Consider the following 23721-nt stretch of genomic DNA (forward strand, 5'->3'; position numbering starts at 1 on the left):
CTGTCAATAAAAATTAAGGACAGCTGCTATTTGTAGAGGCTCAATCAGAAAGGCCAGATTTTTTGCACTATAAAGAGAATTTCTCTTCACAGGGCTTACAGACACTTTTAACCTGAAAGTTTTGTCTTAAATTCCCAGGTAACTCCAAAACCTTTTTGCTATTCACAAAACTGCCTGCAACATCCTATAAATCTCTATTACCAATAATTCCCAGTATTTACACCATTACACCAATACATCTCTGCACCTCATTGCCCCTCTGCCCCTCCCAATTAATACAGAGAATATATATGTATATTGCAGTCAAGGTACTATTTCATAACAGTTTGTGAGGCTTTTTTTTCCTCCTGGATCAGCTTCCTGATTTTGCAACCATACCATCATCTAAATGCTAGTATCAGCAGACAAAAGCAGGCCAGAACACACAGCTCGAGGTCAGTATGAGAGAGGGGTGGGGTGGAGGGTAAGACTCTCCCATTACCCTATGTTGATTCTGAAATTTTGCCCAAAAAGGTGCTACTTCTGGTAGCAATCTCATGATTTACTTGCTCCTCTCCCCTCAGTGTGGCAGGTAAAACTGGCTGCTCAGTCATTCCGTGATCTGGCACCGGACACCGGTGCAGGCTGAAAAGCAGCCCAGCAAACAAAGGCTATTCTTAGCACAGATCTTCTTATATCCAGTCTCCACAATGCTCAGAAGCAGATGCATCAGAGCAAATGAGTGAGGCTAATCTGCTGGGGAGATTACTTAAACTGCCAGCACCACCAAAAGAAATGCTTGTCAAACTACTGCCGAGTCATTTCTGGACACTGCTTTCTAAAAATACCCAATTTTTCTGAGTACAAGTACTTTTAAATAATATCTGCTTCTTTGCTTCAGTAAAGGACAAAAAACTGTTCATCAACCAGCAGCATTTTCAGTTCAAGAGAGGTACTTTCAAGCACTGAAGTTCTGCATCAGCCACTGAAATCAACAGGTACATGTGTTGATTCAGAAGTGATTAAAGTTTTACATGCATTTACCTTTGCTTTACAAAATAAGCTACATGTTATAGAACTGCTTCACATTTGCTCCCTTAAAATGTCATGATCCACATGTACTTTTTAACCCCACAAAATGTCAGCTTGACAGTTTTACTTCTATGCAGAATACAAGGTTTTTTATTTCAGTTAATATTGATAAGAGTAACTGCAAAATTTGTTTAAAATTCTACTTTTTATGTGTGACAGACTGTTTCAACAATGATAGAGCTTTCCTCTGCTACAGCAAACTGGCAGGACTGTGGAAATGAAACACCACAGTTTAGTGTATGCAGCCAGAGATTAAATAAAGAATGCTCTTGGCAGGTATCTTTGCTACATGATTCAAGAAATGTGGTCTTGATACAGAAATAGGAATTATCTTGCACTGAGCAAAAGATGACTAGCAGATGGCAGAATCTGAGCAACGACAATCACTGCACTATGCTCCATACACACAGGGTTATATTTTGCTTCAATGTTTTGCTTTCATGTAAAAAGGCCTAAATTAACAAAAGTATGCTTGTGAACACCATTGTAAAACTGTTGTGGTAATTTTGTGACTTAAAATGCTTCATGAACAACAATTAACATTATTTAAAAAATCAAAATCTATGTACAAAACACTTCTGATCATTATTTCAATGAGAGACAGAAGCATTTCCATTATCCTCAATAGTGGAATGCATTTTCCCTTCAGGTCTTCTTCCTTTCAGGTTCTACTCATGTAAATTTTTCTTGTAAATTCAATTAAAACTACTTCAACAAGAGTATTATAAATGTTAGCAAAAATACTGCTGAAGCTCTCTAGATCTTAAACTATGATTTTTCAGTGATTAGGAATGCCACCAAGCAATTACAGCCTGTATGTAGGTAGGAATGAAAGTTATTGCATGGAGGCCCCTGTGAGACTGCTTTCCTTGCTGATTCCACCTTTCAGACAGCACATTCATGCATGGCTTGGACCTGTGACAACAATTTTGGCCTAAGGGGTCCCAGTTTGCACTGCCCTCAGGGATGCTTTCCAGTCCTTCCAAGCACACGCCTGGTTGGGCCGCACACTGATCACAACCAACAGGGAGATGACCTTCCTACCCTATGCTGTCATTCATTTTTTTTCCTAGTTTTGTCCACACATGATGACACACAGAGCTTACACGAGCAAGACTAGCACAGGGTGAGAATAAGTGGCTAAGTGAGGACTGGGGAATGGTTAAGCTGCACTGCTGCCAAATATGGTGTGACCATCTTAGTCAGTGAAACCTCGCTAAAGCACAAATCCTAATCTCCACTGCTGACAAAACAACAGCCATGAAAACTGTACAGCTGTGATTTCACCATAGACAAGAACAGCTACAGCTCTCTGCAGCACTGCACCTTCACTCTCCCTGTTTTCTCCCCTGCCTTCCTTTGGCTACCAGTGTGCTGGCTCTGGTAGTCACTGGGGCCTTCTCAGACCCTACTCTATGCTAACCCAGCAGAAAATCTTCCACTTGTTTTGGCCGGGTTATTAGCTTGCTCTTGGTGGGGAAATTAATAAGGAAAGAAACAGAAAAAGGACCCGGTCTCTCCCATGGTACTGAGACACTAAGTCACCTCAGTGTGTCCTGGAATCGCATTATGAAATTGAGAAACAAACCCCAGAGGCAAACACCTTCATCACGCCATCCTGAGGGGAATGTACACTTCAGCTAGCTTTGACTAGCCTTGCACTGTCAAAACCAAACCAATTTAAACAGGAAATACAGCCCTATTTAGTCCTCAACAAAGAATTACAGTCCCAAAACAAAACTGCATTAAACACGTGTTCTCACCTAATGAAGAGGACAAGTAATAACAAGCAAACATCCCATAAACCACTTAAGTCTTTTGAGATTGCCTTAGCAGCACTCAGAACAACTCATGCTACAAAAATAAAAGCTGTGAAAATTTATTCAGAGTAGAATTAACCATCCCATCCTCCACTCCAACCTTTCCATCTGAAATCAATGCTGAGAGGAAATAAAATTACTTGAGAAGTAAATCTACATCTAGACAAGAATCCAAGAGTGGATATTTCAAGCTAAAAAATAACACTTATTGAAGATACATAAATTACTGCCCCTATCTAATTTTACAGTGTTGTTATTTTAAATAGTCTATGCTATGCTGAAATTTTCTAGATAACTATGTATACCCATGTCCACACTCCCAAACTATCTGTGGATCTCTGGCAGTTCTCTGGCTGCAGCACACAGATTCTGCACATAGGTCACACAGAACCAGAACTAGGAATCTGCAGAAACAGGAGCCCAATCTTTCTTTTGACACCTAGCAAGCACATATATCTGAAAGTGAAGAACATGGCAAAACTTTACTAGTGAAGCCAAAAATGACAAATGCAGTAATTGCATAGTTGTGTCCTGACTTTTTAAACTACGAGGGAGTAAAGCAATTACACAGCCAGATGGCTCTCTGAAAACCACTACAGGCTCAGACAGCAAGCTGAAAAGCTGGTGCCCTAGTGGAAACCCTGCTAGATTGTTCTTAATTTTTGTGGGGTGCACTTTGGCAAAAAAGGCTTTGCAGTGTAACTTTAAAATGGACACAGCAGGCTCTTCTTCCTTCTGAGGGAAGTGTCCAGAAGCCTTGTCTGTATCAAAAATTTTCTTTAATGATTTGGGCTTTTACATGTCAGTCTGTGCATTTTATTATTCAATTTCTCTTAAATAGGACTCAAAATTTATGTACCTCTCCCATCTGCTGTTCAAAAATTTGATGGGCCAGTTCCTCTATGGTTGCCATGATCTTTAATCACCAGAATTTCCTGTCAAAGAAAGGAAAGAAGATGCTTAACATCTGTAGTTTCAAAAGTAAAAATATTCTGGGGAAAATATAGTTCACATAAGTGCGTTCACGGTTGTATGAAGATGACATCCCTGCAGAATTTAAAGTTTGCTTATACTATAAAAATAAATAATTTGCTATTTGAAAACCTTGTATTGTTTTATTTAAATAACTCACACAGAGACTTCCTATTTTTCCTCTTCTGCTTTTCCAACAAGCAACAATAAAATCACTGTGAGAACAGAAGTCTATTACTGACCATGACATCAACAGGTCCAGGTTTAACATCTTAAAAAACTGGAACACAGGAAGTTTTTGTTAATGTGAATCAAGAGGGGCAACTCTAACTTCTGGACCCATACAGATTTTTTAGTATTAACAGGAGTGCTTGAAGATCAATTTTGTAACTAACAGGCAGCAGTACTTGGGACACAGAAGACAAGTGTTTAAAAAAAAGGATGATGTTTCATTATCAATACTGCAGCCACAGCACGAGCCCAAATCTTCCTAAGAAGAATTTTGTGGGGTTTAACAGACACTGCTACCTTAAAGCAGTAAAAAGGATTCAGATGCATGCCTTGTTTATTTGTCAAGGCATACATTATGTGTTATATTATTGGTATACAAATATTCACTAGGCAGTACTTAAAAGGAACATTCACAGATTATAAAGCATCATATAAACAATTTTACTGACAAAAGCAAATTAAAAACACTACAATACCTACCTCTTGTATGAACAACGACTACTCTTACACTAATACTGGCTTTTATTCTTTAACTTTTCTGGAACTCCTAGGAATTACCAACTCCTCAATGAAACTTGGAACCTCCCCAATGAGCCATGCAAATAAAAAAATAACTCACTTTTAATTCAAGTATAACTCTATCTAATTCTGCTCTTAAAACTGGAAAGAGAAATATTTCTTGACTAGAGCAAGAATTGCAAGCCTTGGAAGTGTGCCCAGTGGTATACTAAAGCCCAATTAATGTGTGAAAGGGGAAATACAGAAATATTTGTCCATTAGACCATTCTTAATCATTCACTAGCAAGCTGCATTATTAGTTAAATTAGGACAAAAGATAACAGGCATGCATATAGAGATATGATACTGAAGCTTATGCTGAAAATCATTATCACCTAGGAAGATCTAGGTGTTAGCATCCTTGCAGGAGCACTCTGTTAGCCCACTTCTGCATCCAGTGAGCTGCAGCACAACCACTATTCAAAGAGCACTTGGAATTTTCAAGGCAGGCAATGTGTCCTATCAATGTTTTCTTCTTTTAAATAAAATACTAGCAATCAAATATTGTACTGTTAACATACAGAGTGCCAGAAATGAGTGCTACTTCAATACACAGTAACAAGGAAATCACTTTGAGGTATTAATTTGCACCAGCTGGTTAGTTCTCCTAAATCAGATGCAACTGCCCTCATGTCAAGATGTGAGCTAAGTAAAACAGCTTAGCTTAAAGACTCAAAGTGATTTAAACTGGCATGTTTCACCTTGGAGTAAAGCAGTGAAGGAATACATTTGTATGCAACTACAATGCATCACTGGGAAACTGGCTCTCAGAGAGGCATAAACCTGGCAGAGAATTTTTGAAACTTATCTAAAGCAGACTCATTTGAACTGCACTTGCATGAACATAGGACATCAGGCTCACAAACAAGACTGAAGTCTTATGATGAAGAGGAACGTGCAGAATAGGTGGAACCTATCCTACCTCTTCATGCTGTCTGGAACAAGCACAAGGTGGTTCAACTTAGGGATGCAGAACCAGCTGTCAAAGCTACACAAATCATGAGTTTGAGGCATGCACACACTGGAAAAGGAACGTACTCACTATTATTGACAAGAATTTACATATTACACCGTTTTTTATATTTGGACACTTGCACTTTCAACTTGCATAAACACTAAGAAGTAGATTCTTTTGTGACTTGTTGCTTTATTTAACTCAGTGATCCCTAAACCAAAGGGCACTGACAAAATCACTATTTGTAACACCAGTACTCTGTACTAAACTATCTAAATTGAAATCACCTCCAATAAACCATGTAACTTTGCTCTGAAGAGCATGTATAACAGTGAAAAAAGATCAGCTTCAACATTTCAAGTATAAACTCTTAGACAACATTTCATGTTGCAAATCATGTTGCAGATATGGAGAGCTTAACGAGGCATTCCTATCCCATTTTCCATTTTTGGCTTATAATTACATCTCTTCATGTGCTAGCATACTCGTAATGCCTAAGAAATCAGTTCAAGTAACTGAATTGGCAGAAACTTCTTTCTTACTTGCCAAGTCAAGGAATAATTTCAAAGGCCCTTTGAACAGAATTCACAGCCCACTCCCAGGAAGGAGGTCCTGCTCACCCTGACCAAGCTGCAGTGGTCTTGTCTCCACTTTTCCAGTAGGAATATTCAACTCACTAAAAGGAGAGAAAACTCAGCTGGCAGAAATGCACCAAACATCATCTAGGTAAGCACAATGAACTTGATTTCTTTTGCAGTCAGATTCATTTTATTGCAGCCAGAAGAGAGAATATGTTGTTGTAAGTCAAGAGAGGGAGGAAAAGAAGGAAGACTCAAGGAGGAGGCAAATCTTCATTCCATTGTTACTGGTGGGAAGCAGATAATTCAGTTGAACTGCACCACAAAACTCTCCTATTGCTGATTGCCACAGCTCACTCTGGAGTCACACAAACCCACAGGCACCTGAGTGAGAAGCCAGGCCCTCCCTCTCAGGAGCAGCTGTGTTAAGCTGTTCATCTTGTGCTGGGAACAGGGGAGCAGGACAGGTCAAGGGCAACTATCTGCAAGTTCTCAGCTAAAATCTACAGATTTTTACAGCTAACGCAGCTGTAAAAGGTTTTGTAGTTCTTATTTTGCTTACCTAGGGTATCTGTGTTAGACTTCCCATCAGGTATGCTTAATCACTCTTTAGACATCCCTGCAAGGAATTAAGCAGAAAAAAAATTGCTTCAGCTGCTTTTCTTCTATTATGTAAATTTTAAAATTTAGCACATTTTTCATATTTTTAAAAGCTTATTTTCCTGAGTTACTCCAGCAATATTCTCAGTGGCTGAATTGTTTCACATGAAATAATAAATATATTCTAAATTCAAAGCTACCTGAAATTGAAAAATGTTCCATAAACACCTCACAACCTTCATTTCCCAGCAAAGAAAATTACTTGAGGGATGAAGGAAAGGCCATGGGTGTAGCTTACCCAGAGCTTAGCAAGGCTGAGACCTGACACCATCTGCCCCAGCATTCTCCTGGACAAACTGGCAGCTCATGGCTTGACCAGGGTTCCCTGGGTAGAAAACTGGGCCCAGAGTGGTGGTAAACAGAGCTAACAGAGCTACATCCAGCTGGTGGCCAATCACCAGGGGTGGCCAATCACCAGGGGTGCTCCCCAGGGCTCAGAACTGGGATCAGCCCTCTCCAGCACCTTTACCAATGATCCACATGAGGGGATCAAGGGCACCCTCACTAAGTTGGCAGCTAACACTGAGCTGGGCAGGAGTGCTGACCTTCTGGAAGGTAGGAAGGCTCTGCAGAGGGATCTGGACAGGCTGGATCAAGGGGCTGAGGCCTGGGGATGCTGGTCAGCAGCTGAATACAAGCCAGCATGTGCCCAGGTGGCCAAGAAGGCCAAGGGCATCCTGGCCTGGATCAGCAGGGCTGTGGCCAGCATGGCCAGGACAGTGACTGTCCCTCTGTACTCAGCACTGGTGAGGCCACTCTTCACATGTCATGTCCAGTTCTGGGCCCCTCACTGCAGGAAAGCCTCTGAGGTGCTGGAGGCAGTCCAGAGGACAATGGAGCTGGAGCATAACTTGGTTGTTCAGCCTGGAGGGTTCAGCCTGGAGAAAAGGAGGCACAGCAGAAACTTACTGCTCCCTACAAGCACCTGAAAGGAGTGAAGTTGTACGAGGGGAGGTTTAGATTAGATACCAGGAAAAATTTCTTCACTGAAAGAGTAGTCAGGCATTGGCACAGACTGCCCAGTTGGAATTGCTGTTCCCTGGAAGTGAACAGCACCAGGCCTAGAGACAACCACAGGGATACTGGCTTAACAGCTGAATTCAATTTCTTTTCAACCTTAATTATTCTAAGTATCATCAGTCTGAGTTTTGATCTTCAACAACCAGAAGTGATCTTCAAGGTGTTCTCATCTAATGTGAATCTTCTTGCTTTCAGAAATGCTTTTTTCCATGCTTGTCAAAACCACGCCATACACATTCAAAGGACACACCAGCCCATATATGAGAAATGTTTATTGCTAGTATAGGAAAGAAGTAGATGGAGTCAATTAATTGCCAGGTTTTTCCTTAGAAGAGTCTCTTCTCCTTTCAAAATGAATGAGACAAACCATGATAAACCAAATTTTATTCAGATATTTAAGACTGATAATCACATTTTTGCTTCCTTTCTAAAGTTATCTAGAACGCTGAAAGGAGGAAACCTGGAATTCTACAAGACCAGAGACCACAACATAAAAAAGCTGCACATAGTTTTAGGGTCTGTTTTATAATGTCCAACAGTTAAAAGAACTGTAATATTAGTTATATCATGACTAGAAGAGAGGAAGGAGAGCCAAGGCTCCGCTCCTGCCAACACACAAGCATTATGTTGTTTACAAACACTGCCCAAATAATTTTTGCTTTATTTATATTTCACTTTGAATACTCCTGCAAAAATTATTTTCAACTGCTGCTGTTCCAACCAGTAAGCCTACAGCTGCCTATAACAAGTACTACTCAATTGGTCTACTGGTTTCCCTTTTTCACATCAGACCAAGATCCTTGCCTTTACTTTTACCACAAAATTTCTGAAAAATGAAGTGGTAAGAAGTTCTTTGTCCCACAGCCATTTAGCCACTGACACTGTCACAGCTTAAGCTCTTACTTCCTTCTTTGACTTTCTACCACTATAATCTGACACACTATAAAACTACAGAACAAACATAACCTTTCTAAAATTTTCCTTTAAAAACATGTGTTGCTGACAAGTATGTCAAATGTCAATATGATTAAACCACTGCCTCTGCAAATGTACATTCTAGTTTGGCAGCCTTGTATTCCCCTAGTCCGAGATGATCCCTTTGTTTATTTTCTTATTTCTGGGAACAGGGAAGAATCCTCTTCTCAGAAGATAGACAGCACAGAGACATTTTGCTTCTGTTGCTCTAGGTAGAGAGTAACACAAATATCAGCATTGTACTTAGACTGATTAGACCTGCTCTACAAGGATGATCACTGCACTTGTTCTCAAATTTATTCCTTGACTGCTTGACACCATTACTTGTCACGTAATTAAATAAAAAATGAAGCTGTTTCAAAAACATTTGAAAAAAAAAATAAGCAGAATTATATATCCATCACTTTTCCTTACAAAAGTTCAATCCCCCACCCACCAGAAGCACCATCTAAAAGCAGGCACTTTGACAGAAGGCAGGCATTAGACTTCCTCTTAAATGCTTTAAAACGCATTTATTGCTTTTCTGTTCAATCTTCAGACTCAAAATGCTACCAAAATATTTTTGTCTGTAAGTTACATACTGTTAGTTTATTTCCCTAGTGAATGAGGTAGTGAGCCTTCTTGACAAGACTCAGAATTATTTTTAAATGCATCACTATCACCAGTTGGTACAAACAGGGTGGTGGTGAATCTGGCATCATCCAGTCCAGCGGTGTTCCACTGTTATTTAAGCACCCTGTAGGCCACCACAGCAGTGGGAAACTTTCATTAGCTTGCACCAATTAAACCCCTCATCTCTACTTCTTCCTCAGCTTTTATGTGCTGAGGAAGGAACAATTATCAATGTTTTAGTCAAAATAACTTATGAAATACTTACTTTTTAAAGTATTTCAGGCTTACTTCAACTGAACTGGGTCAGGAAACATTCATTCCCATGAGAGCAGACAGCAATTTTGAGGGTTGGTAGTCAGAAGCACTAACCTCTCCACTAGTACAGTTAAGTTATACCCAGAAGACATCACCATTTAACTTAACCTTCTCCAGGGACAAAAGTTACACAACTTTAATTGTCTTAGTAGGAGGTTCCTATTAATAGCATTTTTAGATATCATACCTGTGTAGACTAAGGACTTTAAAACTAGTACCAGGAAGTGTATTTCTTTAAGCTTTGATGCTCAATTTGACATAAAAGACAACATTTCTCATTTTATTATATTACACTGTTGGTATAGCTGGCCCACTATCAAGTGCCTTGATTCTAATGTAATGTCCTTTAAATGAGTAAGAACAAACCACATCAGCATGAAACATAACATGAGCAAATTCTGTCCATTCCAAAGATCTTCAGCTTACTTTGGAAGAAGTACCGCATACCCCTGACCAGTTTTACTGCTACAAAAACAATGTTTGTTAAATTTTAGTAGTTTAATTCACCCTGCTGGCACTGTTAAACCAGTTTGACTCTATGTATGGAGTGAAAAATGATGCTTCTAATTACTAAGTATGGATTGTGTCTTAATACAGGGGTCTTTCCCAGATGAAATCAACCTGTTAAACTAATGAAGTTACACAAGTATGTTCTAGATACTTTATACAAGTACATTAATTAGTTATGACTGCAGAAGTTACTGTGAACTTCACTTTTTGTTTTTATCAGTGTGCTGGTTTTGGCTGGGGGAAAGTTAACTTTCTTTGCAGTAGCTGGTATGGGGCTGTGTTTTGGGTTTGTCATGAACACAGGGCTGATAACAAGAGATGTTTTTGTTATTTCTTACAGCACTCACATACAGCCAAGACCTTTTCTGCTTTTTGTGCTGCCACACTGGTGAGGAAGTTGGAGGTACATGGGAGATGGGTGGCAGATACAGCAGGACAGGTGACCAAAGGTATATTCTGACCATATGACATGCTCAGCATATAAAAATGGAAAGAGGAAGAAGGAGATGGAGCGCTGGCATGTGTCTCCCCAAGCAGGCATTGCACACGGTAGGGCCCCCCTGCCATCACATGGGATATTCAGCCAGCAGCCTGCCCTGGACATGGCTGAACACCTGCCTGGCAGCTGGATACAGTGAACTACTCCTTGTTTCACCTTGCCTGTCTGTGTGGCTTCTGCTTTCCCTATTGAACTGCCCCTATCTCAACCCATGAGTTTTCCAGCTTTTGCCGTTCCAATTCTCTCCCCAGTCCCACTGGTGGGTGAGCGAGCAAGTGGCTGCCTGGGGTTAAACCATGACACACAGTAAATACAGGAAGGTCAACATGACTTTTTAGGAAAGCTCAAAAAGTGAATATAACAGAAAACCAACTGCAAAAGAAGTGGAAACAATCTACTGTAGAAACACTGCTTCAGTACTGAATGATTTCAATATGTCTCAAAGTCAACTAAGGATTTTAGCTCAGGTCATGACATTGGGCTTACAGGTACTCTGTACCTTAAAATGGAAACTAGTCCTCACTTCCATTAGCAAACTAATCATATACTAATTAAGAATTCAGCATAGCCTGTGCCAAAGTTGTTTAATAAACCCCTACACATGGAATAGAATGCACTTAACGAGCCGTCCATGATTAAATGTGCCTGAGTTAGTGCTTAAATAAGTTAAAGACCCCCCTCAAGATTTCTTTGTATGTTAGAGCAGTACTCTGCAATGCTTTACAGATAGTGAATTAAACCAAGGAATTCAAACACATTTGTGGAACAAATGATGCTACTGTGTTCAATGCTTCATACAGGAAAAGCTCAATGAACACAGCACGCTAAATGAGCTATTCTTGGATTATGGTTCTATAAACCCCACTGTTCAAGAGAGTACAAGAGTTGGCAGATTTAAAGGAGTAAGATTCTCTTTATTAATGAACTGAGGAATATTTATGTGACCCTTGAAACCCAGTCAGATACTGTTTTTAAATTCACATGAGACCAAGATTTAGCCAGTGCATATATAACAGTAAGTAACAACACAAAACTGAAGCAGCTGGACCTGCAGGCAAACAAGGGAAAATGAGACACTTGCAAAAGCGTAAGGGAGTAATTAAAATGCACAGAGCAATACAGAAAGAGATGCATTTGTAGGCATGCCTGTGCAAATAATTTAAAATCAGTGCTCTCACTACCTTTTCTTGTAAGCAAGTGCTACACTGGGAGGAAATATGAGAAAACAGAATCACTAGGATAAATTTTCAGTTGACTAACAAATAACTTTTACAGTTTGGGGCACCAAAGGGATAGCCCCACTTTTACGTCTTGGCTTCTGCTTCTTTTACCATGGCATCTCTAGAACCTGCCCAATCAGCCACAGCTGAGCTGACTTAGCTCACTAGTCCCACAACCAACTGGAAAAGGAGGAGGAAAGGCAAGTGGAGTCTACTCCCAGGAGCACTGGCTACATGCCAGAGCTAGGGAAGGAGACAGCCACTTAGTCAGGTAACCTGCCCTGTGTACTGTCAGCCACAGCCTGCATCTCTACCTGAAGCCTCCAAAAGGAAGAAATTATAAAAAAACCCCAAACTGATTCCCTGCACCAGAGCTGAAGCTGCACCATGAACCAGGAGCAGGAAGCTCATCTGACCCAAGGCTTCCCTATTCACTGGATTAGGTTCAGCCAGGTCCATTCCAGCTGCCACAGCAACATCACCCTAACACATCACAGCAAGGGCAAACCCTTCTTTCCAAACACTTGGAGGCAAAACCTTCTCTAACCCTCTCTATGGTACAATTACAGTATTTCATGGGAGGCAGCCCCACTGCTGGCTTGTTCCACTCTGCCTTCATGGTTGTATAGCTGTGAACTCATCTGACTTTATTCACCCTGCACCTAACAACACAAAACACAGGAAAAGCAAGTAGGACTAGAATCAAGACTGCTTCTTTTTGGAAAAAAAGCCCACAATGTTACACCAGCTTATCTATAATGCCAAATTGCCCTTTCAGGTGTTATGCAAGATGACCATTTGGAATATTGGGAATATTCACTGAACTACAGCCACAGATGAGGCAGTTGATAGATACATGAAGATACTTTACAGAAATCAGCAAGCCTCTCCAACAATACGACCAATATGGGCCTTACAAACTTGCACATTTGCATATCCATGGCAGCTTCCTTCAGATTAAAAGGAAAAACAAAACAAAAAACCCAAAGAAGCAAAACCCTCATACAACAAAAGTGAGTTTCTCACACATCCTTCCAGTTGACACTGACCCATGCAAAATGTTCTGGGGGATGAACTGATCAAGAGCAGCCCTGCCAAGGACTTGAGGATTCTCTTGGATGAGAGGCTGGACACAACAATATGGACCGGCAGCCCAGAAAACCAAACATGTCCTGGGGCTGCATCCAAAAACACATGGCCAGCAAGCTGGGAGGGGATTCTGCCCCTCTGCTCCTGTGAGACCCCACCTGCAGGGCTGCATCAGCTCTGGGCTCCCAGCACAGGAAGGACATGGAGCTGCTGGAGGGAGCCCAGAGGAGCCCCCAAGATGATGAGAGGGATGGCACACCTCAGGCTGAAAGAGCTGAGATTGTTCAGCCTGGAGAAGAGAAGGCTTAGGGTGACCCCAGCTGCAGCCTTCCAGTACCTGAAGGGAGCCTGCAAGAAAAATGAAGAGGGACTTCTCACAAGGGTATGTAGTGACAGGCCAAGGGGGAATGGCCTCAGACTGAAAGAGAGCAGGTTAGATTAGACATTAAGAAATTCTTTACTGCAAGGGTGGTGAGGGACTGGAACAGGTTGGCCAGAGAAGGTGGAATGCCCCATCCCTGGGAACATTGGAGGCCAGGTTTGATGGGGCTCTGGGCAAACCAATATAGTGCATGGCATCCCTGCCCATGGCAGGGTGGTTGGAATGAAATGATCTTGATGTTCCCTTCCAACCCAAGTCACTTTGTGATTCCCCATTTTTTTCCTTTGTTATCAACTACACAGGATTAGATTTTGTTAAATGGGTGTGGGTGTCTGTTTGGGAATTTTTTTGGTTTGGTTTGGGATTTTTTCAATTCCTATCAACATATGAAAGGCACTCAAAAAAAAATCTTCATATTAAGTCCAATTAAGATTCATGTTGACACACTGTCCTGCTAAGACTTCAAAAGAAACACATTACCACAGTAAAAAGGGTAGTGCTCACACCACAAAGTTACTGCTAAATTACAAACAGCAACCTCAACTTATTTGGAATGAAATAACCGTTTATGAGGGCTCATATGACAATAGCAGAGGGTTTGGCATTAGTTTTGTGGTGGTTTATATTTTTCAAGTTTCCACTTTAACTTCCGACAAAGGCATTCAAATACTGAGCTTAGTCCAGCCTGGCTTGCTACCAAGTTGGACAAAAGTAACTTAAATTACTCAAATGTAAACAGCCTTTTAGAGAAGGCCTGGCAAAGGCAACAAAATTAATCTAAATATTGATACAGAAAGGCACTTCTTAGACCATGATCTTCAGGAAGGAATGTATTTCCTTACAAAATCTGCAGCCCTGCATCATCACATACACGGGACTCAGCACAAGCCATCTTCCAGTCTCAGAGAACTGGAATTTTAAAGAGCTTGGTCTTACAAAAAATAAATTCTTTGCTGCTTTAAGATTTTGCCAACTAATGCAGTGATCTCTGGAATTAAAAGCTGATGATTGAAGGTTAAAAATATGGACAGGTCTGCATACACAAGAGTAAGAATTTAATTAACTGTACCTTTACAGTTTTATCCATAAAATTCTACTGACAGAATTCCGTTTTGCAGCCGGTTACTTTATCCCAGTAATGAACAGGCACAAGATCAAAATGCTAAAAGCAGCTTGAAGCACCACTGAGGAGGAAAAAAAAAACCAACCAGCTTTGCCAGAAGGTAAGGCAGGTACAGGTTGGTTTCCCCGATGGTCACTGCCGGTTGCACACCGCAGCCTGTGTGTGACAAGCAGCAGAGCTGTGCCACCCAGAGCCTGTGGGTGACCCTGCCCAGCAGGTTACTGCTGCTTCTCAGGGCAGGGTAAACCCACCACAGGCTGCCTGATCCCCACCAGCCCAAAGCGCTCAGGCTAGCAAAGGTTACTACTAAAAGTGCTGAAGCAGGACAGACACACAGATCTGAACCAGCTGCAGCACCTGCCAGCTGAGAGCCACGCTTCATCCACAGCCACAACAAACATGGACAGGGTAAGATGTGACACTGTTCTGGTCCTTACATACAGCTGAATTCCTTATTTAAGCTTGAGGCACTGCTTTTTTTCAGGTTTTTCTGTCTCAACCATTAGACACAAATGACTTCCTTCATGGAGACTGCTTTACTTCACCCCAAGGAAATTCCAGCAAATTCACTGGCTGCACAAACTTTAATTACATAATATAATAAGCACACAATAAATTAAAGCAAAAATTGAGTATAAGCATAGGGAACAAACTAATCTTATATTGTAAATATGAGATTTCACATTATGGATCAAAGCCACTTTTACTGGACTACCACATTAGCTATAAGCATTCTGTAGCTGTATTTCACAGGTGAGCATGCCACCGTATCAGTGGGGTTTTGTTGGGTTTTGGTTCCCTGCACCCCTGTCTGCTCCTCCTGACCTTTAATAACAATACAGTCGGGAAATAATTAACGCTGAAAGGTACTTCTGGAGGTCATCCGGTTTATCCCAATGTCAGCTTCACAGTTACACATGTTGTTTAGGGCTTTCTCTTCACAGGCTAAGAACCTTAAACTGAAAAATTAAGGCAGGCTTTAAAAAAAAGCACCAAAACCATGAAAACCCCAAACAAAAAACCCCTCCTATCCCACAATCTAACCTGGGATGTAACTATTCTTAAAGACATCAGAACTCCTATGAAACTTGTTCTATTCAAGAGCATGTTTCACAAGAAAATACAACCAGTAAGAAAACCAAATATAATTTATCTACGGTGAGCTTCTTTCTGTAATAAGCATCTTGATTTGCTGCAGAATGCAGCAGACTTTGCAAGTGGTGTCCAACCATTCAGAGCAGTGCACAGGAAGTGCAGAAGCAGCTGAGGACTGCACACCCCGTGGGTGACCTCAGTTACCTTCCCTGTATTATCACACACGTGCACACATACAGCTGACCACCATCACATGAAAATACTTAGCCCTGTGATAAGAGAGCTTCAGCACTATCTCTGGAGAAAGAGCTACAGAGAGAAGCAGGCAAACATTTCACAGACCTTAAGACTTCATTCAAACAATTTTACTGTACAAGTTGTACAGCAAGGAGCAAGCCATGGGCTAAATGCTCTGTTGGACATCTCATGTCACAGTGGCCAACCACGGACTAAAGGGGATGCGGAAAATATTCATGGAATTATTTTCAGGAAAATAACTTACAGGAAAAGCCATACAGAATTAGAGTCACCAGATTAACAGTCTGAACTGGCAAAGAAATTGTGACGTTTTCCCACTGATCAGATACTTCTACTTATATAATGCTGATTCCAAAACCAGGAAGCTGTCATATAGAAAACCACTTGAATTTTTTCCATCTTATTTTTCCATGACAAGTGTGGATGCAGCTTGTTGTGCTACACCACTTTCCCAAGCCCACTCTGCTGACAGTAGTAGCTTCAAATCAGAGATTTCACGTAAGAATGAATGCCTAACTTGGTTTTTCAAGAATCATGTCCACACACTCGTCTTTCAGTGAAACCACTATCACGACTTTTTTTCCCCTCTTCTCTTGCGTAAGTTCAACCGCACAACACACGGCATCTCCTTTATTTCCTCCACAGCCTGCAAATGTAAGCGCATCCTGGAGAATGCGGCCGTGCTTCTTACAGTTAAAGCGATACATGGCAACAAAGAAAAAATAAAGACTCCACAAAGTCTGCAGCTTCGAAGAAATACTCTACCCAGCGATAAGGACGAACAGAGACAGGGTCATCTAACCCAGTAAAAATAACACCGGCTGTTACTCAGGACATACTGCCCTAACCCAAACAAACCCAGAGAGCCGCCAGGGATACACAGAGGGGCGAACGGGCGGCTGATGCCGTCGGCAGGCAGAGGGTGCCTGGGGGCTTCGGGAAGCTCAGGGTCACCCCGCGGGAATGCTGAGGCGCAGGGCTCGGGAGAGGGAAAGGGAGAGACGGCGAGGCGAGGCTACAGCGCAACGCCGGGCCCTCCGTCCCCAGCCCTCGCATCTCCCCTGCCCGCCGGTTCACGGAGCCAGCGCCGTGCCCGCCCCCGCCGCACAAAATGGCTGCGCGGGGCCGGGGCCCAGCATAAGGGGGTATCGCCCATCGCCCGCCGCCGCCTCCCCCCCGCTCCTGTGCCCGGCTCCCGCGGGAAGCGGCGGGCGGCGCCGCCCGGATGCGGGGCGGCGGGACACGCAAGCGGTTCCTGTAGGTGAAAGGTCGGGGGGCGCGGGGCCGCCCGGGGCCGGGCCGGGCCCCGGGGCGGGGCGGGCGCGCTCGGCTGCACGTTCCGCAGCGGTGGCGGCCGGGAGCCGCGCGGGCCCGCACCGTTACAGCGCGGCCGGCCCCGCTCCCCGTGCTCCAGCCGCCGGGCCGCGCCCGCTGCGGGGGCCGCCTCTCGGCCGCGGCGGTCTCTCTCTCTCACCTGGCGGGCCCGGTGGCCGGTCCGGTGGGTCGCTTTGGCTGCGGTGCGGCTCCGGCTCCCGGGGGTCAGAGTTCGCGACCCCGCCTCCGCCGCCGTTCGACCCCGCCCCGCCGCGGGCTCTGCGCCTGCGCCCGGGCGCGCGGCGGTGAGGGCGGGGCCGCGGGCAGCGGCCGCTAACGGGACCGGGCCGGGCCTGGGCGCTGCGCCCACGGGCCCACAGCATTGCGGGCAGGCCCTGTGAGCACACGGACATCGCAGTGCCAACAGAGCTTCAGGATCGCCCCAGCCGTCCAGCCAGCACTGCTGCCACTGTAGCACCTAAACCGCAACAGCCACTGCCAGATCCTGGCGCCGCTTAAAACACCTCCAGGCATGGTGACTCCGACGTCCCCGGGCAGCCTGTTCCAGTGCCCCATCATCCTAAGGGAAAAAAGATCTTTTTTCTCATCTGGAAATCTCTGCTGGGACCGCTTAAAGGCACTTCTTTAGATCACTGCAGGCACGCTAGAAGGGAGCAGTCCCTCACCTCACTATAGCCTTCTTACAGGTAGTTGTGAGAGAACCATGAGGGCCCCCCTCAGCCTCCTCGAGGCTAAACAAACCCAGCTCCCTCAAGCCTTCCTTATGAAGCATGTTTTCAAGACCCTTCACAAACCTTATTGACCACCTCTGGGTGCTCCTTTTAGAGTCCAGGGTCCACAACTGAAGACACTTCTCGAGTTCTGCCTATCGAGTGGAGAACTCAAGTCTCCACACCCCCACTGCTGCTCCCTGCAGAGAAATGGGACCAAGCAGCGTTGAACATCACAGGTGCATCACAGCATTTGGGCTTTGGGGAGCTTGGTGAGCTCTCCTGGCCGAGGCAGAGCCATAGGCTCTGTGGCAGATTGGGTTTGAGATGTGCAGCACGGTGGAGGCACACACAGTGCCTTGCACAGTCTCTGTAGCAGTTCAGCCAGCTGAGTCTGAAAGAGCTGAGCTCTGCCTGCACGGCAGAAGCAAGTTCCATCCTTACATGTCAGCAGTGCCCTGCACAGCTCTTGGGAAGGCAATGAGTGCCAGTTCCTGCTGGGGCAGTGCCACAGGAACAGCTTGCTGCTGCTCTGGCTTGGTCTCAAAATCTGGACCAAAGTTGAGTTAGCTACTTACTTAGTTTATGCTAATTATTTTAAATGACCTTGATTTTAAGTAAGAGTTTTATACTTAAAATACAGCCTTTCCCTTCTTACTCTTTCATCTGTTCAATGAAGATGGCCAAGCTATGGTCAGAGATCTGCAGCAACTTCAAGATCATTAGGTCACCGGGGCTGTATGTGCAATTTCATGATCTGAAAATCATTTAGACCATTTAATACAATTTCTACTGAATCAAATGACATAAGCATCAACATCTGAGCAGCAGTGATAGGAAAAAAACCCCAAAGAATACAAGTAAATTTATGTGTTAACCTCAATAAAATTATGCATACTCTTATCTTGTCAATTCCTTTACTCTTTTCTTCCTGCTCCCAGTCCCTGGATACAAGCTGCACTTGTATCTATGAGCCCTAGCCTGAGATCACTAGTTCAGTAAGTGTTTGCAAGTGTAGTTATTTTGCTTTTTGATCAAAGACGTTCCCAAACACCAAATGCAAATGAACTCAGTGAAGAATTTTTAAGTCAGAAAAATTAGCCTGCTAAGCAATTCCTTTAAGTGTCAAATGTTGCAGCACTCTCAATTTATAGTGCTTGTCACTTCCCAAACTAGCTTGAGCTGCACATCCAGTTTCTAAATGATGGAGCTTAGCACAGTTTAATTTAACAAATGCCAAGCAATTTGCACCAAATCTTATTTAAGCCAAATATTCTGATATCCTCAGTACAGCAGAAATGTCAGTGTAACCCATAAAACATAATTTGTTTTTTTTTTAGCAAGTGACCCAATTCATACTTGATCTGTATACGAAGGCATGCCTCTGTAGCTGTGTCAGCCAGGATTGCAAGAGATACATCCCTATCAACAACACACAGAGAAGCAAAACCTTTTTGGCTATTACTGCAAGTTTTCCAAAAACTGCTTTCAAACATATATAAGGAAGCAGCATAACTCACCTGACAGAAAAATCTCTCCCTTACATGCCCTGCTAAAATACTTATAGAATTAAAGAATCATTTAGGTTGGAAAGACAATCATTGAGTCCAACTTTTAGCTCAGCAACTGCTAAGTCCACTACTTAAACCATCTACACACCCTTCAAATACCCCCAGGGATGGCGAGTCCTCTGCTTCCCTGGGCAGTCTGTGCCAGCACTTGGCAACCCTTGGGATGAAGAGTTTTTCCTTGGATCTAACCTAAACCTCCCCTTTAGCAACTTGGAGCCATTTCCTCTTGTCCTGTTCCTTATTTGAGAGAAGAAGCTGAGCACATGGCTACAACCTCCTTGCAGGTGCTTGAAGAGATCAGTAAGGACTCCCTGAGCCCCCTTTTGCCCAGACTAACACCCCCAGCTGTTTGAAAATCACTGAGCACACAAATTACAAAATACATAAAACCTGAAAATATTAAAAGACACAGACTCAAATAATGTGAATTTATTTATACAAAAATGATGAATATCCACAGAAATATTTACAACTTTAAACTGTTTTCAGTTACAAAATAAAAATTCTATTCTTCCATTTAGACAGTATGATTTAGGACTGCTCCAAATAAAATCCTATTTGGCTGGTAAATAGGGGACAGCAGTTACAGCAAACAAATGCACTGAATGTGTCTTTCCAGACATCTCTTTAAGTTATGATGTAATAAACATGGTTGAGTAATTGAGTTTTCATGCACAAAATATTTAGTAAAATGTGTTCCACAGCTGCTCAGATTGTTTTAAGTCCTTTGGGCACACGGTTTTAAGTTAAAGAGATTTCAAGATCCTAGAAGCTTTAATTTATTTATGAACAAAAATGTTAGAACTAATATTCAATGCTTATGTTTGTCTCATATCTACTAACCAATCTTAAATTGATTACAAACTATAGATTCTTATAAGAAGAGGTAGCAGGTGTCTGAAAACTTCTGATCCTGTTTTAGCGTTTAGCCAAATCAAGACGTGAATGTTTTACTTTTGATGGTAATGCATCAAACTGGGAAGTGAACTGGAGAAATAGGGCAAGTTTGAAGAGCAACCATCTGAAAATGTTATGAAAATGCTTGCGTTGTGGGTTCTTCATATGACACAAAGCACTACTGCAGGAGTGAGGAAAAGAAATATTCAAACATGTTTACAAAGACAATTTATTTCACACAGAATGTGACTGCAATATGTATACTACTGTTTGTAAGGCTCTGTTCCAATCTATTCATGTCAGAAATTTTTTGATTGATCAGCCACTTCTGGAAGGAGTCCTCTGATTTCCACAGAATACTTTAAACTATTTTCTCCCTCTGCACCAAATCCTCTAGAGGTAGTTTGACACCACATGAAGCACAACTTGGGCACCTTACTCAGTGTGTTTTGACTTTTATTGCTCTGTTTTGCAGCAGGGAAAATATCAATGCATAAACTGAAATTAAATTAGCTTGTTCCTATCCAATTTCTGATTCATTTGCTGCTTCATGACTTGCCATCTTTGTTGGTGTGCAGTGCCTATGAAAATATGAAGAGGCTCTTCCCTTTGATACTATAAACTGGAAGAGACACATCCCATCTATGTCATATTGATACCAGTTTGGTTTTGGATACACTAAAAATCATGTCAGAAATCACCCTGAAGAGACATGGTAATAATTTACTTAGCTTCAGTCAGCAGTTGTTTTTGAAAATTAGGTAAAAGCCCTTTGTATATAACAAGAGAAAAGAATTCATTTAGCACATTTGTATTACAATAAAAGAGAATAAAGGCTTTGATCAGACTCCTGCTGCATTTCCAACACTATCTGGACAAATCTCTGGCATTCCTGAGGGAAATCAGATCTACAGCCTTAAGTCCCTGATTCATTAGGTACTCTACTGAAATGCTGGAAGTCAATGAAATTTCATGTATAGTTAATATTAAGAATTCGACTTCCAAGCCCACTACTAACTTTGGAGAAGCTCCTGGAAATTAGGCTTTTTCAGAGCTCTGTTAGTATCTTGGACCTGGCCTTGAGGTATATTAAGGGAAAAGAGAATTTTGGTTTGCATTTTCATTCTTGGCCTTTTTGTGATGAATATTAACTATTCTACCATCTCTTCTCTTTCTGCTGTGAGGCCACAGAATAGCTAATAATGTGGGATTCAAACTATTAATTGAAAGTTAATTACTCTTAATTTTGTTACCACAACTAGCTTGATTTGGGGGACTATAACAAGTGTTTCATACAGTAAAATTAACTGACTACCATATGCATTGCATTTGACATAAAAATGGCTTTCTTTCATGTGGGTTTCATAGTTGTAGTTCCATTTATGCTATTACAGTGTTAACACTTTTTAGAAGTTAAATAGACTAAATGCACCAGAATCATCAGTAAGTATTTCCTAATGAGGTATACTGATGATTTAAGAAAAAAAACCCCAAAACCCAAACACCTAAAGTTGAATTCTGTTTTAAAGTGTCAAACAGAACAAATCATATTGTAAACAAAAGGTATTTCAAATAATGGTATGCATTTTCAATGCCTTCTGCACTAAAAAAGCTCTGTTGTCTTGGTATGGCAATTCCAGTTTAAGCATAATATTTAAATATACAATAGTTTTAAAATTTTCAGAGAAGAGGGTGCACATATTTGTTTACTGTTCTTTGAACAATAGTTTATACAATACAGTGTTTCATACTGTGTACAGAACTCATTTGACATGAAGTTTTGAAACAAATAAGATATCTTGTCTTTGATTATCAAAAATGTACTTTTATTCTGTTTGAATAATTCCTGGAAACATAAAAAGATAATTCATCTTGCAATTGCTGGAAGATAACTCATTTAGTCTCTTTGGCATCTGTAGTACTGTAACAGTTCTAGTGCCTTATCCCTGCAATTGCAAACTTTTAAAAAATATTTTTCCCTTTTCTGTTTTTTAATAATCGAACCGTATTTTGTTTTTGTGACACAGAATTTGTTGTACTGTTTTAATGTACTGGTATGCAAGATTTCAACTGCCATTCAAGGAAAGGAGCGTCAATATCAGACAACTTCTCAAAAAGGAGCTTACAGAGTCAACAAAGATGCCAAATCTGTGAAATTCCTATACCAATCTGTTCTTGCTAAATTGCAAAGTGAACATCAGCAACTCAAGAACCTATACACAAATCACAAGGAAATGCACAATTGCAACAAATCTGGTTTGTGGTGTTTTTGTTTTTTGTTTTTTTTTTTTTAATAAAGCATAAAGCTTATAACCTGTTGACCAACAATCTGCCACTCTGAGGACACTTTGGACTTCAATGCACAAATAATTCTGCCCATTTAAGTAAACACTGGAATTTAATAAATAACACATTTTGTATCAACACAGAAATACATACAATTCTTTAGAAAAATATTATTTTACACTAAAAATGCAACAACTCCTAATCCTGACAAATATACAATTTTATATAGGTTGTGATGGCAGTATTCTGTTTCTTTGAACAGTTGCTGTAGTCTGCTTTATCACCATCCTTAGATATCTTCCTTTGAACTTGCAGACACAATGATGACACTGCTATAATACAGTGCCCTCTTGAAAAGCTTCTATCCACCTGTTAGAAAATGAAACACTGTTAGGAAGTAGCTGATAAAAGAATAAATCTCAGTGCTGTCACTAGCTGCAGATTGACACAAGAAGGAGCATCATACACCCAGCTGGTCTGTGAGTGCATTACCAAAGTCTATCCAGTGAGGCCAACCACACAGAGCTGCCTGCTACAAGGCCATCCCACAGAAGCTTTTTCCTGCGCCTCTCCCATACTGAAGTTACATGCACAAAGAACTGGTGAAGCTGGGAAATCAAATGCCCTAAAAGTAGGCTATGCCAAGGTTCTGCACACCTTTAAAAAGCCCCAATACTCCCTTCTCTTTTTCTCTGCAAACATGATCTGGGAGGAATCAGGACACTGCTGTACCTGAGGCAGCATCTGCATAACCCAGGCTCTGCTTCTGCAGCAGGAAAAAGCCAAGGACTGCTGGGGCTGAGGGAGGAGGTCCCAGGGCACATGGAAAGGCAGGGAAGGGCACAGAGGGCACTGGGGGAAGTCCCAAACAGCAGATCCAAGGTTTCTCAAACTGGAAATTCAAAGTTAATATTCAGTTACTTTTACTCCCTATAGCTGTGGTTTCTTTTCCTACTTGGTTAGGAGGGTAATAAACATC

The 23721-nt window shown here is 41.9% G+C and overlaps 2 protein-coding genes across 8 annotated transcripts in view; both read right to left on the bottom strand.

Annotated features, from left to right (window-relative positions):
• NR2C1 (nuclear receptor subfamily 2 group C member 1) overlaps positions 1-17630 on the bottom strand; it is a 47443-nt gene extending 29813 nt beyond the window's left edge. For 2 of the 6 annotated variants that reach the window (XM_064702079.1, XM_064702076.1), the window contains exons 1-2: positions 17418-17502; positions 3751-3826 (exon numbers count right to left, since the gene is read on the bottom strand). In XM_064702079.1, the coding sequence (XP_064558149.1) occupies positions 3751-3804 (54 nt within the window). In that variant the 5' untranslated portion in view covers positions 3805-3826; positions 17418-17502. Of the gene's footprint in view, positions 1-3750; positions 3827-6747; positions 6805-17417 lie in introns of all 6 variants that reach the window. The other 4 variants (XM_064702077.1, XM_064702078.1, XM_064702080.1 and 1 more) reach the window with 4 other exon arrangements.
• Positions 17631-19973: 2343 nt separating this feature from the next.
• The window catches only part of FGD6 (FYVE, RhoGEF and PH domain containing 6), a 78005-nt gene continuing 74257 nt past the window's right edge, over positions 19974-23721 (bottom strand). For both annotated transcript variants that reach the window (XM_064702082.1, XM_064702083.1), the window contains exon 21: positions 19974-23111. In XM_064702082.1, coding sequence (XP_064558152.1) covers positions 23075-23111 — 37 coding nt within the window. In that variant the 3' untranslated portion in view covers positions 19974-23074. The remainder of the gene's footprint in view (positions 23112-23721) is intronic.

The sequence above is a fragment of the Zonotrichia leucophrys genome, chromosome 1A, assembly GCF_028769735.1.
Source record: "Zonotrichia leucophrys gambelii isolate GWCS_2022_RI chromosome 1A, RI_Zleu_2.0, whole genome shotgun sequence".
NCBI classification, from domain to species: Eukaryota; Metazoa; Chordata; class Aves; order Passeriformes; family Passerellidae; genus Zonotrichia; species Zonotrichia leucophrys.